The sequence below is a fragment of the Neoarius graeffei genome, chromosome 1 (genome assembly GCF_027579695.1).
Source record: "Neoarius graeffei isolate fNeoGra1 chromosome 1, fNeoGra1.pri, whole genome shotgun sequence".
Taxonomy (NCBI): Eukaryota; Metazoa; Chordata; class Actinopteri; order Siluriformes; family Ariidae; genus Neoarius; species Neoarius graeffei.
In genome coordinates, this window is record NC_083569.1 from 32,100,951 (window position 1) to 32,118,536 (window position 17,586).

The 17,586-nt window shown below is 40.5% G+C and overlaps 1 protein-coding gene across 1 annotated transcript in view; it reads right to left on the reverse strand.

Moving 5' to 3' along the window:
* Positions 1-8,262: 8,262 nt before the first annotated feature.
* Positions 8,263-17,586, reverse strand: part of lamc1 (laminin, gamma 1) — a 206,782-nt gene continuing 197,458 nt past the window's right edge. The window contains exons 24-28 of the mRNA XM_060930986.1: positions 14,668-14,782; positions 12,642-12,841; positions 12,395-12,553; positions 10,566-10,665; positions 8,263-10,472 (exon numbers count right to left, since the gene is read on the reverse strand). Of these exons, the coding sequence (XP_060786969.1) occupies positions 10,216-10,472; positions 10,566-10,665; positions 12,395-12,553; positions 12,642-12,841; positions 14,668-14,782 (831 nt within the window). The 3' untranslated portion in view covers positions 8,263-10,215. The remainder of the gene's footprint in view (positions 10,473-10,565; positions 10,666-12,394; positions 12,554-12,641; positions 12,842-14,667; positions 14,783-17,586) is intronic.

Genomic DNA, 17,586 nt, shown 5'->3' on the forward strand with positions numbered 1-17,586 from the left:
AACATATCATCATCTACAGCGCATAATATCATCAAAAGATTCAGAGAATCTGGAAGAATCTCTGTGCGTAAGGGTCAAGGCCGGAAAACCATACTGGGTGGCCCTTAGACGGCACTGCATCACATACAGGCATGCTTCTGTATTGGAAATCACAAAATGGGCTCAGGAATATTTCCAGAGAACATTATCTGTGAACACAATTCACCATGTCATCCGCCGTTGCCAGCTAAAACTCTATAATTCAAAGAAGAAGCCGTATCTAAACATGATCCAGAAGCGCAGACGTCTTCTCTGGGCCAAGGCTCATTTAAACTGTTCTGTGGTCAGACGAATCAAAATGTGAAGTTCTTTATGGAAATCAGGGACACCGTGTCATTCAGACTAAAGAGGAGAAGGACGACCCAAGTTGTTATCAGCGCTCAGTTCAGAAGCCTGCATCTCTGATGGTATGGGGTGACATTAGTGTGTGTGGCATGGGCAGCTTACACATCTGGAAAGACACTGTCAATGCTGAAAGGTATATCCAGGTTCTAGAGCAACATATGCTCCCATCCAGACGACGTCTCTTTCAGGGAAGACCTTGCATTTTCCAACATGACAATGCCAAACCACATACTGTATCAATTACAGCATCATGGCTGCGTAGAAGAAGGGTCCGGGTACTGAACTGGCCAGCCTGCAGTCCAGATCTTTCACCCACGGAAAACATTTGGCGCATCATAAAACGGAAGATACGACAAAAAAGACCTAAGACAGTTGAGTAACTAGAATCCTACATTAGACAAGAATGGGTTAACATTCCTATCCCTAAACTTGAGCAACTTGTCTCCTCAGTCCCCAGACGTTTACAGACTGTTGTAAAGAGAAAAGGGGATGTCTCACAGTGGTAAACATGGCCTTGTTCCAACTTTTTTGAGATGTGTTGTTGTCATGAAATTTAAAATCACCTAATTTTTCTCTTTAAATGATACATTTTCTCAGTTTAAACATTTGATATGTCATCTATGTTCTATTCTGAATAAAATATGGAATTTTGAAACTTCCACATCATTGCATTCCGTTTTTATTTACAATTTGTACTTTGTCCCAACTTTTTTGGAATCGGGGTTGTATACCACAACCAGCAAAAAGCCAAAACAAAAACAGAACAACCAAGACCAAAACAATTTTCCACTTGTTTGGTTCATAAATGGGGTGGCATGGTGGTGTAGTGGTTACCACTGTCGCCTCACAGGAAGAAGGTCCTGGATTCAAGCCCAGCTTGAACCCAGGGGGGCCTTTCTGTGTGGAGGGCCTTTCTGTGTGGCGTTTGCATGTTCTCCCCGTGTCCGCGTGGGTTTCCTCCGGGTGCTCCGGTTTCCCCCACAGTCCAAAGACATGCAGGTTAGGTTAACTGGTGACTCTAAATTGACCGTAGGTGTGAATGTGAGTGTGAATGGTTGTCTCTGTCTATGTGTCAGCCCTGTGATGACCTGGCGACTTGTCCAGGGTGTACCCCGCCGCTCGCCCATAGTCAGCTGGGATAGGCTCCAGCTTGCCTGCGACCCTGTAGAACAGGATAAGCAGCTACAGGTAATGGATGGATGGATGGTTCATAAATAATATTCACTAATGCCATGTGTTAATTATGGCAGTGGAAAAACTTTTGCTATCTAACAGGGAAAAAATACAGTGCTAAATTGTACCTTTCCTTCATTTTGAAATGGTACTCTGAAGGGTGTATGATTTGTACCTGAAGCATGTATCTTTCACCTGGAATTGTGAATGTAGTGTAACTGTAAACATGATTTAAGCTGCATAAATAGACCATAATTACCTTTTAGAGTAAAACTTTCCAGATAAAAGACAGTCTAAAGATACTAAGGTACAACAAAGACAAGAAAGTTTAGTACCCTTTGTCTGAAAGTGTATTCTATGATCAACAAGAAACCAACACAGACATCCATCCACTGATCCAATATCTATACCACTTATCTGTCAGGGTTACAGGAGAAGCTGGAGACAATCCCAGGTGACTTTGGGTGAGAGATAGGGTTCACCCTGGGCAGGTCACCAACTATTGCAGAGCTAACACAGAAACGAACAACCATTCGCATTCAGATTCTCACCTGTGGGCAATTTAGAGTGGCCAATTGACCTAATCCACATGTCTTTGGACTGTTGCAGGAAACCAGAGAATATATACCCCTTTTCCACCAAATCAGTTCCAGGGCTGGTTCGGGGCCAGTGCTGGTTCACAACTCGTTCAACTTGCGAGCCAGCTGAGAACCAGTTTGCTTTTCCATAACTTGCGGTGCTAAGGGGAGCCACGTCATTACGTCACTGTATACGTCAGTTACGTCGCTGCATTTGCATAAACCTTGGCGCAAACATCGAAGCAACAACAACACGGAGAAGAAGAAGCAGCAACAACAACAACAACAATAATAATGGATGACTTTGTGTTTGTACAGCTGCTGCTTCTTGTCGCTTAAAAATGGCAACCTTTCGCGGTCTTGCTATTGTTGTCAGTCTTAACAACTCCGCCCCCCCGCTGACATAAGCGGTTCTTTCCTTTAGCCCAGCAGAGAGTTGGTGCTAGCCTGGAACCGGTTTTTCTGGCCCCAGAGCCAGTTCTTTGTCAGTGGAAACAGAAAACCCGGTTCCAAACTAAGCACTGGCCCCGAACCAGCCCTGGAACTGCTTTGGTGGAAAAGGGGCAATAGAGGAAACCCACAAAGGCATGGGGAGAACATGCAAACTCCACACAGAAATTCCCCAGTCAGCTACGAGGTTCAAACCCAGAACCTTCTTGCTATGAGGCGACAGTGCTAACCGCTGTACCACCAATGCCGCTCGCCAACACAGACAACCGAGACCAAAAAATTTCCCTTTGTTTGGTTTGTAAATGATATCAAACAATATTTACTATGTGCTTTGGTAGTTGTACAGTAGGTACTAAACTGTACGTTTTCTTGTCACTGGAATTGTAACCTCAATAGTATATCTTTTGTAACTTTATTGTGTATATTTTGCATGATATTGTGAATGTAGCATCCATTTAAAATGATTTAAAGTACATAATTGGACCTGAAGGACCACAAGTCCATTTTAGAGGACTTTTAATTTCTTTTTCTTTTTTTGAACCTTTCCAGGTAAAAGATAACACACTAGAAAGATGGACCCTTGAGGTTACCACCTCAGTGACGAGGAAAGCTACAATTAAGTAACTTTTTTTCTGATAACATACCACTGAAATGCACTTTTTTTCGAAAGGGCTGCTCAACTGTTTTTTTTTTGGCTGGTTTATGCTCTTAACAAACAATCCAGCTTAGTCCGACCACTTATCGTCTGTCTAAACACAGACAGAGCTAGTCAAGACTGTCGACCATCTTTGCAGCTACATCTTAGACAATTTATTTTTCAGAAATTAGTAAATATCTAACATTTAGTGATCATTTTATGCAAATAATAAGGGAACTGGAATATAAATGATCGGCTGGCAAAGATAATTTACCAGCTCAAGCAGTTCAGCTTGTGTTTTGGCAGGTGGTATTTGGCCTAAGCTGGATAGTTGTTGTTTTTGCCTTTTTGTAGCAAGGATGGGATTCTTCCTGAAATGTTTTCAGAACAGTTTTTACTTATGGCCTTTAAGGGTTAGCCTACTCAGGGACAACCCAAAGAACAATTGAGGATGGAAATGCTCTATGAAATGTTGTAAATATTGTAAAAAAAAAAAAAAAATGCAATTAATGTATAACATTGTAATACTCTGGTATGTTTAAGTGAATTCATTCTTCTAATGAATTGGAAATATATACAAAAATGCTGTTATACAAACCTTGTTTTTGTAACCATGAAGATGACATGAATTTCCTTCAAATGGTATTGTCTTGAAATGAGTGAACATTTCTCTGAGAAAAACAATACTGGACATTCTGAACTTAAAAGCCTGTTAAAATACTCAAAAACAACAACCAAGCAACATCAAATATTTATATTTAGTTTATGGAGTGGGGCGGCACGGTGGTGTAGTGGTTAGTGCTGTCGCCTCACAGCAAGAAGGTCCGGGTTCGAGCCCCGTGGCCGGTGAGGGCCCTTCTGTGCGGAGTTTGCATGTTGTCTGCGTGGGTTTCCTCCGGGTGCTCTGGTTTCCCCCACAGTCCAAAGACATGCAGGTTAGGTTAACTGGTGGCTCTAAATTGACCGTAGGTGTGAATGTGAGTGTGAATGGTTGTCTGTGTCTATGTGTCAGCCCTGTGATGACCTGGTGACTTGTCCAGGGTGTACCCTGTCTTTCGCCTGTAGTCAGCTGGGATAGGCTCCAGCTGGCCTGTGACCCTGTAGAACAGGATAAAGTGGCTAGAGATAATGAGATGAGTTTATGGAGTCGTTATTTTGCATTTAATCTAATTGACAGTACTCATGTTGTGTTAAACAGTGTTAAGCTGTTTATGATAAGTTTATCATGAGAAAAAAATTCTGCTCTTTATTTAGTTTATGGGGTCATTCATTTTCACAATAGACAGTAGTTAATTCATAAACTAGGTGAGAAATTTGATGCTTCTACATCACCAATTCATTATCCATTATAAAAAATTATTGTTATATTTCAGTTACAGTTTTGTCCTTTGGACAGTGGATGGTATTTATGACAAGGTACGTGTGTGAGAGATTGGGTGTGGTTTGGTTGTTGTTATGCTACATTAAACTCTTTTCATGTTGTGTTTTAGAACGTTCTGAAAAAAAAAAAGTCTCACAGCAGTAGGATTCATAGCAACAGAAGAAAAACAGCAGGAAACACCCTAGACAAACATCCAAGCTGATAAAAGCTGAAAGGATAATTAATATAAGGGCAATGTACAGGATAACACACTAATAGATACAAAGTGGCTCGAGGCTACATTTGCACATGAAAGCCTGGGTGTAATGCTTCATTTGGACAATAGCCAAATTTATTTATTGACATGGCACTGAATCATTTCCTTGAATAAGAAAAGTGTGCAAAAACTGTTTATCATTAAGATTTTGTAAATGGCACAAATCAGCTCTACCTGTACGCAGACTGGAATGCATATTTGTTTTATGTGGTTATTATATATAGATGGCACAGCCACACCTAGAATTCTAAGGGAGATGAGGGAAGTTGCCAGCTAGTTAGGATAAAGACATAGCCTGCAGCAAGGAAAGAAATTCCAGCTGGGTGAGAAAAAAAAAATGCAGCACCTTAAGGCTGTGATTTCATGACTGTGTACAAGAAGCTACGCCCAGCATGTCACACACCGTCAAAGTACTTGAGACATGGGCTGAGTCAGAGGTTACCAAGCATACCCAAACACACACACAGCCACGCCTTGCTCAGTTTGCACACACCATGCCCCACCTGAATTTGACCTCACACACACACATACTACACTCATGGAGCGTCCCAAGTCATATCCTGTCTATGTCTGACCACACCCTGCACTCGCACAGTGACTTGCCTTTCCTTTCTGTGTACAGGTGTCTGGAGCCAAGCTCGTATATGTGCATGATTTAGCCTGTACGATTCACTGTTTGTGTTCTCGCAGTGATAAAGGAATACTTATACAAGAAACAACCTGTCTAGCAAAAAATTTAAAACAAGTTAAAATGGATATTGAAGACTTAGTCAGCTCCAATATTTCTTGATTAATACCAAGTTTTAGGTCTTCTGGATGAATAAGGCTTACTCAAATGGCAGAGAACATTGAACATTCCGTGTATCACATGGTGAATTTGATTATACTTTTTATAGTCTAAATGCCATAGATTTTACTGCCATTTTGAACAGGGGAATCTTTATGCATGCTTTAAGGACAGAATGACTCCCAAGCATGTTCAAGAAAGCCCTTTATTTTAATGAATGTAAATAACTTGGGGAAATAAGTGGTGTACAGTCTGCAAAGACCAAAAATGGAACAATGATGGCCCTTGTGGTGTGTTACAGCCTTCAGAATAGAGATAAGCTCAATTCTTTAGCAACGAAGCCCTCAACCAGTCATCAGTATGACGAGCTAACCGTGCCTGCTGAGTCATCGATTAGAACATGCAGCTCATTATGATTAAATCTTAACACCAGTAATTCTGTCAAGGAACAATGCAGCTGCAAGTCCCGATTTGCATCAAACTAGCCAGATCTGATGACCCATCCAGCTAGCAGCATCACTTATTAACAGGCATAAATATTCCACAACCAGTACATGTGATCTCAAGATGAATACACCTCTTCCTTAGAGTTGGAGAACATTAGCAAACAGCATTATGATCATCAAATCAATTGTGAGATATCAAAACAAGCATCATTCAGGGTTTGGTTATAAAAACACCAAACTTCGAATATCCCTCAGAGCACTTTATATCTTATTTAAATGCATTTAAAGAATATGGCACAACTATAACCATTCCAAAATGAGGCCATCCACCAAAAGTCAGTGATGGGGTAAGGAGATTAGTCAGAGAGTCAAAAGACCAAGGGCGATGGTCAACATGATGCTCCCACCACCATGCTTCACCGTGTGGATGGTGTTCTCAGGGTGTTTTGGGCTTCCACCAAATGTAGCAATTTTTGCCAAGGCCAAAATGACCAGTCAGACCAGGAAACCTTTTTTAATCCCCCCCTCCCCGAGTCTCCAACTCACCTTTGGCAAACATCAAACATATGGCTCACCACTCTTCCATGGAGTCCAGCTTTCTAGAATGTCCAGGGTATAGTTGTCCTGTGAACATCTATCTGAGCTATAGAATTCTCCAGCTCCTTCAGAGTTACCCTCTTGGTTACGTCTCTCTCTCTTTTTTTTTTTAAGTCACTGATTTTTGGTGGATGACCTCCTCTAGGCAGAGTTGCATTTGTACCAAATTCTTCCAATTTTTAAATAACGGGTTTAATAGGGATGTTCAAATATTTCCCAAATTTCCCATTGTGGATCAGTAAAGTAAGTCAGTACATACTATGTTATTCAGTAAGCCTATGTTCATAACTAAACTGAGACATTGACACTGTCTCCTGGGAAGACCTGACCCTTGACAGGGTGTCCTGGAGACATTACTGCGGTCTGGGCATAAAGACGTTTGAGTCCAAGAGGGCAGCTGCAATCCAAGGGCAAAGAGAGAAAGAAGGAAACAGCCCCATACCCACTGAACTCTTTTGCCTGCAACGTCTGTGGCCGACTGTGCGCCTCAAGACTAGGTCTTCATTCCCACATGAGGACAAATAATCTGACTGCCTATTCATCTGTCGTATCGACAGGAGACTCCATCAAGCCTATGTTCACACTACAGCTCCTGATGCTTTGCAATGGGTTACCAATGAAAATGAGGCATTTGATGGCAATGCTTCTCTGAGCTTCGGGAAGTATTCCCAAACCCATCTGCGAGTATTCGCTGCTTAGTTTGCCGACGAAAACATCACCAAATTTCAATGCATGCATTGAAAATTTTTATGATGTTTTTGGCTACTCATGAGGTGGAGACATACCAAAAAACAACTTGTGAAGCTCGGAGAAGATTTGCCATGCATCGCATGACTGGTGGCGATGCTACCAATTTTTCAAGTATTCGCAAACCCATTGCGAGCTGTAGTGTGACCAGGGCCTAAGTAAGTAAATCATTAGGTCAGTCAGTAAATAAATTAATAAGTAGGTAAGTCAGAAAGCCAATTAGCAATCAAATTAGTGAGCAAATAAATCAGTAATCAAGTCAATCAGTAAATAAATTAGTAAGTCTGTCTGCCCGTCTATCCTCGTTTTTTTTTTTTAAGTAACCAAACCATGATTGCCTCTTTTCCAGAACTTTGTCAGGAATCGTTTTGACAGCTTCTTGGTATTCATGATGCTGTTTGTTTAGGTACGTTCTCTAACAAACTCTGGAGGCTTCCAGGCACAGGTGTATTTATTCTGAGATCATGCAATACTTTAATTGCACACAGGTCAACTCCATTGAACTAATTGTGACTTTTAATAACAGGATGCACCAAAAATAATTTAGAGGGTTCACTAGTGTGAACAAGGGCGCTTATAAGGATGTTCACGCAATCACAACATATTTAATTTTGTAAACTATATTAATTACACAAAGAAAAATGATAATTTTCATGGTTTATAGTCTATGAATAATACAGTTATAATATTCAGAGCTGATCTCTGTTACTACAAATCTAACAATTTATAGTTCATCTGTAGCATAGTTAAGGTCTGCTTTGTGAAAGGTGAATCACTGGTGTCTAGACGACTCAGTGAGTCACAATTAAATGACTATGATCACACATTATCAGGTCCGGAAATAACCACTGTTTATTATTCAAATGTTATAATTTTATTGAACAGGCAAATGGGTGACAAGCTGGAGTTTCTCAGGCCCTTTCAAGTGTGTGTGTGAAAAGTGTCTTGATCAACAGAGGAAACAGAGCAGGAGCTTAAAACCAACTTGAAGACTGTGCAACACACACCCACATACTGAAGAGCTTAAAAATACTTGTTACATGAAAAATCATAAACACTGCTGCATACATAATTGTGTACGTTGCACTCGTGTCCACATTGGTAAGGCAAGAGGTTTCGAGAAAGTGTTCTGGATAATTTCATACATAAAGTAGGAGTGTCAAAGCCATTACAGACTTGTGACCAGTAATGATGCAAAAATGAATAATAATTTCTCTGAGAAGTTATAGTGGAGTGCTTCATATTCTTCCTGCTTCTTTAAAACTAGCAACAACAAGAATCGCGTAGTGTGTGCACAATTTCTGATTGCATCCTTAGTTTAAAAAAAAAAGTATATAAATCTTGAATTGGGTGGGCTGATGATCTCCAGCAGTAAAGGCACAAGACACCATCATGTCTGCTAAACTAGTCACATGACCAGCTTGCTGTCAAAATACTTTTTGAAATGTTAGACATATTGGACACATTTAAGCAGTTTTAGTTCAGGGAGTGTTCTCCTTACAAAAGCATTATATTTTTTTTATTTATTAACCACCTGCTGAGAATTAAACACAATTAAAATAAATGGCAGCGCTATGAGGCAACAAAAAAATTAGCCATGTATACAAGCAAGCATATTATACCACAGGACTTGTATAAAGATTTATATATTATAGAAGTGGAGATTTTAGCTGATTTTCTCTTGTGAAATAACCTACAGCTGGCGGTGTAGTTTTAAAACTCAGCCATTCCTGAAACATTTAAGAATATATTTACACAAAACAAAAAAAGGGAAAAAAAATCCTCACTCTATATCATAATAATAATAATAATTAAAAAACATTCACACAAAAATATAACATTTGAAATAATTATTAGCACCAGTGTATCAGATAAGTCTTTCTACGCAAATGTACAAAGTTGCATAGTGTTGAATTTTTGCCTTGAAAATAAAAACGTGAACATGTGATCCGCAGTACACCTGTAAGTAAGCAGCAGCATCGTTTTATAGAAAACGATGACGTTGAAGCGTTAAAATAAGTACACGAAATGAGTTTAGACCACTGAGCTGAATGTGAACTGGATATGAAGTGTGAATCTATAAGGCATTTGTGCATCACTGTTTGCAGTTATGCTCATGAGACAAGAGATGAGCCGAGCTGAATACTGTACTGTAGTGTGTATTACTAACTCTCTCTGCACGATCACTGATAGCTGGTGTCTAACTTTCAGAGCACGCAAGCACATGAGAGAGAGAGAGAGAGAGAGACTAAGAGAAGAGACTCAGAGTACAAAGAAAACAGCAAATAAGATTCCTTCACTGTCCGTTTTCTGAACCAGCTGTAAATAGTTGGAGTTATAAAGTAATGTGTTGGATAGTAGCTTTAAAAAAATAAAAATAAAATAATAATAATAATAATAACAACAATAATAAATCACAACAAGCAAGTTGATGTGACCGCTTCATGGCACTGGGATTGAAGGCAGGATGGAGGAGGAATAAAAGTTCTGGAGGTGGTGCGGTCACACAACTCGAGAAGCCACCTCTCCAAGCCTGTCCTTTTCACACAGTAGTATGATTACATATCTGGTAGTAAAAAGTAGTATTGTCTGTGAATTGTTGGGTTTGATTAAAAAAAAAAAGTGGCTTCACTGATGGAAAAATGGAAAATACAGCTGGGGGAAAAAAAAAAGATTTTGGTAAAAGATGGCATCTTGCCCCAAATGTTACATGGCGACAGGTGTGGTAGAGACAAGAAGAGGGCAAAGAGTTAGGGATGAGAGCAGGAGCGGAGAGACGTTAAGGCCGCTCGAGAGACGGCGTGTTGAAGCAGCCGTCCGGCAGAGTGTTCTTGATGTCATTGAGGTTGGCAATGTCGGCACGGATCTCTCGGATCTGCCGGTCGTAATCGCTAATCATATCCTCCTGGCTCTTGGCCATATCATTCAGCTCCTTCAACTTCCTGTCCAAATCGCTGTCTGCCATTTTCCCCTTGGCTTCCTTCAGCGATCTGTCGATCTGGTCCAGCTTACTCAGATCCACCTTGTCAATGTTGCCTGCGTGGTCAGAGCATAGACAAGTCAGTGGTGGAATATAAACTCTTTCCTAGTACGCATGTGAAAGCATAGAACGCCGAGTGCTGAGCTCACCTAGCTGGCCGAGTAAAGCAGTGATTGCGTTGAGTACAGTGCGGACAGAGTTTTTGGCTTTGCGGGCGTTTTCTTCTGCTTCCTTTGCGTTGTCTGATGCCTGTGAACAAGATGGACATGATGGTTACCGTGCGAAGTAGGACTGTCACAGTTTCACAGGTAGTCATGAGGTATGATCTAACGTGTACTGTTACCTCAACACGGACTTTTTCAGAATATCGATTAAAACGCATTACCGCCTTTCTTCACTCCAGTGGTTCTTATCCCTTGTGTGTCTGACTATGACGCACTGATAGGGTAGATTCTGAGTCCCTAAAGCATGACTAGAGCCAGGGACGTGCACAGGGTTATAGAGGGGCAGGGGCTCAAAGTCAGAAAAAGGGCAGCAAGTGCATGATTTTTTTTTCCCCGGTCCTTTCCAAAATATGGAAATGTAGAATTAAAATTAACGTACTAATAGGAAGGTAAGTACTGAACTATGTGTCCTGTGTTGGTGAAAGTGATATGCAATTGCCATTTCTTTTGTGTCAGCAAAATTGTCACTCACATTATCATAGGCTTGGAAGACATGCAAAGCAATAAAACACTGGTGCATTATTAGGCTTTTTTATTGTTAAAAAGATTTAACACTGAACAGTGAAACCTGAACTTTGAACAAATAAGTAAATAGCCTAATGGACAAAATGATAAAAATCAGTCAGCGGCATTTTATTTTGTATTTTATACTCGATTTCCTGTACCATGCAAACTTCTCTGTGCTGCTCGATGCGCCGTACTCCGACGTCCAGCAAAAATAGAAACTGACACATAACATTGTTTTTTTCTGAAACATAACCCACATTTGATTTGAGCATGTTGTGGAAGAGGTCGATGACTAGTTATATATACAAGAGGAGAATGCAAGCTTCCCGACGATATGATACTTGCATGTACACCGAAGCACGCCCGAGGCAATCGATTGTGAACAGTAACAGGTCAGGTCACGTCAGTTAACAAGCAGATTATTAAACTACAGAGACTTAAATTACGCGCATAAATGTCAGTAGCCCTACAAACGCCCAAATGTCATGTACATACAGTTTGAAAGGGCTAACTGTTAGACCATAACTCACATGTTCAAGCTGCCTCACTGTCACGTCTCCTCTGTTATCATTGTGGCAGCGCAGCGGCTTCTTCCCTCTCACTCATGTCCGCGCGCCCCCTCTCTCTGGCCGCGCGCCCCCTCTCTCTGGCCGCGCGCCCCCTCTCTCTGGTCGGCCGCACTCGAGTGGAGCAGCAATGGACAGAGAAGCGGCAGCTCAACGCACACAACGACCCCGTATTACAAGAAAATTGGTCGATTGCCGTGGAGTTTTTGTACCGCTGTCGTTTTAAACTTCTAACAGGACTGTATTATTTATTATTATTATTATTATTATTATTATTTTAAAAGGGCAACATTTAATTCGAGGCAAAAAGGGCAGGGGCTCAAGCACCCCTAAAGCCCTACGTGTGCACGTGCCTGACTAGAGCAATCTCCAGTTTCTCAGTAGAGGTATATTGATGTTTGTATTTTTGGGATCAGTGTGCCACCTTTCCCCACAGCCATGCTCTTTTCAGCTTATAATAGTAACATGATAAATACTAACAGTTTATTGAAATTATAAGAAATAAAAATTAGCATACAACTGTGAGAACAAAAAGTAAGAACACATCACCACCAGTCATTATTTGTATGCTACTGTAACACTTCAAGTCCACTTCAGTGATCAGTAAGGTGCTAGGTTATACATTCCTTACTTTGTAATCCATGTATGGCAAGCAAAAGCCAATCAACAGTCTAGATTTACCATCGAAGCCATCATCATGTCCTGCATTGCATCGTCTTTCTTCTTCTTCAGCTCGTTCTCGGCGTCTCCTAGCTGGTTCATCAAGTCCTTCACCTCGTTGTCCAGTTTCATCGTGTCATCAAAGGCCTTTTCTGCATCTGCTTTGGCTTTAGCCGAACCCTACTCAGGAGAACGTGAAAAATGGTTACTCTGTGTAACTAAGTGACCTAGAGGATTTCCTCAGCCTTATCAGACAATCTGTGGATACCTTCTGGACACCGCTGGCGATTTTCTCAGCTTCCTCTGCTTTGGACTTGGCCTGTTTAGCGTCAGCCGCAGCGTTGCCCAGGGCTGCCTCAGCCTGCAGAGTCTTCTCACTGGCAGCGTTGATTGTCGCATTGATTTGTGGGATACGTTTCAAAGCTTCCTCCGCTGTGGTCTTGTTGTCGTTTACTCTCCTATCGAAGTCTGCAGAGAGACACGAGCAACATGAGAATAGTGATGAAAACCAGAGATGACAAGAATCCACCTTTAATTATATAAGAAGAGATTCTTAGGGATTAATACGTGACTGATAGGGATTAGTATAAACGCGCGGGTGATTACAGGAAATTGCGCCCGCTGATTACTGAGAAATGGTCCAAATCTGTCGACCAATCACCTCGAGCGGCTCGGCAAAATGGCGGCCAATCACTTAGTCACCGTAAGTGAGGAAGAATTACAAATCATGAAATAAAATGCTGTTCCTAAAAGCAGTAAAGATGCCACGAAGTTTGGTCTAAAACTATTCAAAGGTAAGGGGGAAGTGTGACTTAATTTATCCATTTCAAAACAAAGTATTTTATGTGAGTCAGCATAGATAAGTGACAAGTCCGCGTGCACCTTTATTACATTTGCATGCCGCTTTTGAAGTTTGAAGTAAATAATTTTTTAAAAATACGATTAATTAAAAAAAAAAAAAAAAAAAAAAAATCACCTGCATATTTATACGAAAACAATTATCCGCCTCAGGCTCAGTGAATATTGGTGAATAATAACCTTGACTTTGTCTCGGTTATTATTCACCAATATTGTTAATTAACATATGACTATGGATGCTGCATGTGACCCGATATTTCAAGTCAATTTTAACCGCAATAGCTGTGACCCAGGGTCTCTTTCAGACCAGCTGAGCTACTCATGTCTACCATGAGTGTTTTAAGCGAAGACCAATGTTTAAAAGAATTAAAAATACAAGGCATTACACTTGTATCTAAGATACTTCATATAATCATCAGGTCTAATACTACAGGTATGAAGCGAGAATATTCAGAGTAAAAATAATAATAATAACAACTAGAAAAGCACTCGGAGAGTGCAGACCTCCGCCAAGAATCCTTTAAAAAAAAAATCCGGGATCCAGAAGGTGATCCGGATCACCGCCAAAATTTAATGGATTGTTACTTGTGCCCAGTCACACCTCTGGAAAAAATTTCAGAGCAATCAGTTCATTACTTTTTCCGTAATGTTGCTAACAAACAAACAAACCAATGCTACCGAAAACATAACCTCCTTGGCGGAGGTAAAGATCTATCCACCCACCCAGTAGCTGTTACATAGTGCAGCCAGCAGGGGGCGCACTCGACCAGCCAAGTGTTCCAAGTTAAACTTGATTTCATCTAGTATTTTGAAGATAATTGAAAAAGTATACACACACAGTACCAGTCAAAAGTTTGGAAACACCTTCAAATTCGATGTTTTTATTTCCTACATTGTAGAACAATACTGAACTCATCAAAACTATGAAATAACATATGGAACATATGGAATTATACGGTAAACAAAAAAAAGTGTTAAAACAGCAACATGTTTCATCTTTTAGATTCTTCAAAGTCGTCACTATTTACCTTGATAACAGCTTTGCACACTATTGGCATTATCTGAACCAGCTTCATGAGGTCGTCACCTGGAATGCTTCTCAATTAACAGGTGTGTCTTGTCAAAAATAGAATTTCTTGCCTTCTTAATGCATTTGACACCATCAACCAGTAAAGAGTAAATAATAAAAATACAGTAAATAGCCCTGCTCGACAACTGTAGTAATCCATATTATGTCAAGAACCACTCAACTAAGTAAAGAGAAATAACAGTCAGTCATTACTTTAAGACAAGAAGCGTCTTTTAGTTAATTAAAATAAAGAAAAAAAACATCGAATTTGAAGGTGTTTCCAAACTTTTGACTGGTACTGTATATATAAAAAACACCTGAAGATTACACCTCATTTACACCTCATTTATGAGTAATCCTCATTTACCTCGGAGGTTGTTGAGAATGTCCTTTGCATCCTGGTATGTGGATAGGCCTTTCTTTGCTGCCTCTTCTGCCAGGGCCTTGGCTGCATCTGCCCGTGCCAGCAACTGATCCGCTGTCTGAACAGCACAGAATAAAAGTAAAGAAACGTGAGTGGGAAAGGAAAAAAAAAAAAAAGGAACTGATGGAGACTTCATTCAACGTGTAATTATTTACCACCTGAATTAAAAAGATTTCGGAGAGCTCTTTGCTGTATTTGAATAACTATAATTATAAAAACAGGCCAAATCCAAGGAAGTGCATAAATGAAATAAAATTGTACAAGCAGCAAAATGTAAGCATTGCTTTTAATTGAATCTGCCTGGGTGTGTATCTACACAGTGTAATTTTCTTACTATAAAAGTGTGTGTTCAGGGATCAGCTCTTTCATTAGCGTGACGTTTTACTGGGTTATAATAGGACGAAGCTGTAGGCTAAAAGATTCATCATCTTTCTCGTCTTTCATCACTTTTAAATCTGGACCTCCCTGCAGCCTGGCCTTCATTCTCCCTATTAACTGTGTAGCGAAGCTCATTAAACATCTCTAAGCCCGAGCATCCGCTTTTTAATCAAATAAATTGGGCCACTATTAAGAAATTAAAGGAAATGTTGCATGTTTAAACAACAATCATCACCAATACACTAAACTGAATGGAACAAGTGGTGGCTGGTGATTAATAAAATAGCAGACACAGTTGTCCATTATATATTAGTATGAGCATCAAAGGACATCAGGTCAACATTAGCAGCGTCTGCCATTTAGTGCCAAAAAGTAGCTAAACTGCAAACTGAAGAAGCTAGCTATACTTAACAAATTTCAGAAATTACTGCAAATACTTTTTTTTTTTTTGACAGACTCTCTCCGCATTGAATTTCTAAACTAAAAAAGCATGGATTTGATAAACTGGTCTCCTAACGAAATTGACACAGTTTCTGGGTTCGGGGGAACCCACCTGTCCTGCCGGAATGTCTGTGGAAGACATTGAAGATATCTACCTATTCGGAACCATGATTACCAGACTTTTGAGGATTGGATTAGGCATTGCCCTGGTATATCGAGGAAATCAGACAACGGTGACAGCTGTTCAAAGCCCCACAAAGCTGCCCGATATGATTGAAGTGGTGGGCAAAGCTGTTGGCACTCAGACTGTGGCAGAACTTGAACCACAACATGGTTGTCATCATGGAAACGCTTTCGGCTTTGCAAGGAATAAGTATTTCGGAGACCAAATGGAATTGAATTGAACAGAACGGATGAAATGGACAGATATGGATGAGTGGTGTGGACGTGTAAAGACTGCGTCTGTTCGAAAGACCAAACAATCTCTCTTATCGACATTCAGCTCCCTGAACAGCACTGGCCTCGATCAAGGCCATTGCTGGGGCAACATTTCCCCCAGAAGGTCACTGCTGGGAGAGACACTTGCATTCTTCGCATTCCTTCCCCAATTTTCCACGGTTGCCATTTTTTCACCCCCAGTGTGACAAGTGGGTGCGTGACCAGCGCCGCTTGCATGGCTGCAGGAGCGGACGGCTGCTTGCTTGCGCTGGGTTACCTCTACCTCCTCCCCCCCTTACCCCTTCCCCCACCCCTGATTGCCCCCTCCTTCCCCCCTCTCAAGTCCCATGTTTTAAAGTGTACTTGTGTTATTGTGCGCTTGTGCGGAGGTTTTTAAATGCTCCCACACTGTACTCATGATAGGAGCATAGTGGGGGGGGGGTCTTTTTTTTCCCCTCATCTTTCCTCATGTTACTACTGTGTTTCTTTTTCTTTTATCCCTGTCTTCCTGTCCTGTTTCCCTCTGTAAGGACAGGTTGATGATCAATTTCACTGGTAACAGTGACAAAGGGTTCATTCATTCATTCAAATAACCAAACAGAACTTTTATTAGCAGTAGACTGGCTGATTTTACAGCTACATTTGTTGTTGTAAATTTAAAGGTGATATACAGTACCAGTCAAAAGTTTGTACATCCCTACTCATTCATAGCACAATATCCCCTGCTGGCAACTAGGCCATAACTCTGGTAAAATGTGACCGAACTGAACGAAATTACAATGTGTGTATTACCGACATATAACAAAGAATCCTGCCAAGTTTCGTGAAATTCCTCCAAAAATTGTGAGAGGAGTCGATTTCAAGAAGGCAAGTACCCTTCCCGGGACGGACGCCACCACGACATAATCCCCCTTCAGGCCTTTCAGCCAGCAGGGGATAACAACAAAACTATGAAATAACATATGGAATTAACCCTTTCACCACTGCTATTCCAGTCTCATTGTAGTAGGGTGATGTGTTGTATATGCTGACTGGTTGGGAAATCAGATTCCCAGGCTTTCCTATGACGTAATTTAGATAAGCACAATGTTATTTTATGTTAATCAGGGTTACACATCTTTCTTTCAGTAAATATTAGTGGACATAACGTAAATTTACCCGTGTTCAGTTTATTGTCATAAGGGTTACATATTCCCGAAGCAGAATTCCTCTAGTTTCCAACAGTACCAAAGATGTTACTGCAGCACACGCTCTAGTTTGCTATATTTTCTTTTAAAACTGTGTACTGGTTTATATTCAATTTATCAAGGTTACTTGGTGTTAATGGTATTTCTTATATAAAGTTATATAGTGTGTGTACAGATATAGCAGTCTGTATATGAAGTTGCGCAGTGGTGAAAGGGTTTAACCAAAAAAAAAAAAAAAAGTGGTAGTGAAATTTTTTTGCCTTCTTAAAATTTTTTTGCCTTCTTAATGTATTTGAGCTCAAACAGTAAATAATACAGTAAATAGCCCTATTCCACAACTTCAGTAATCCAGATTATGTCAAGAACTGCTCAACTAAGTAAAGAGAAATGACAGCCATCATTACTTTAAAACATGAAG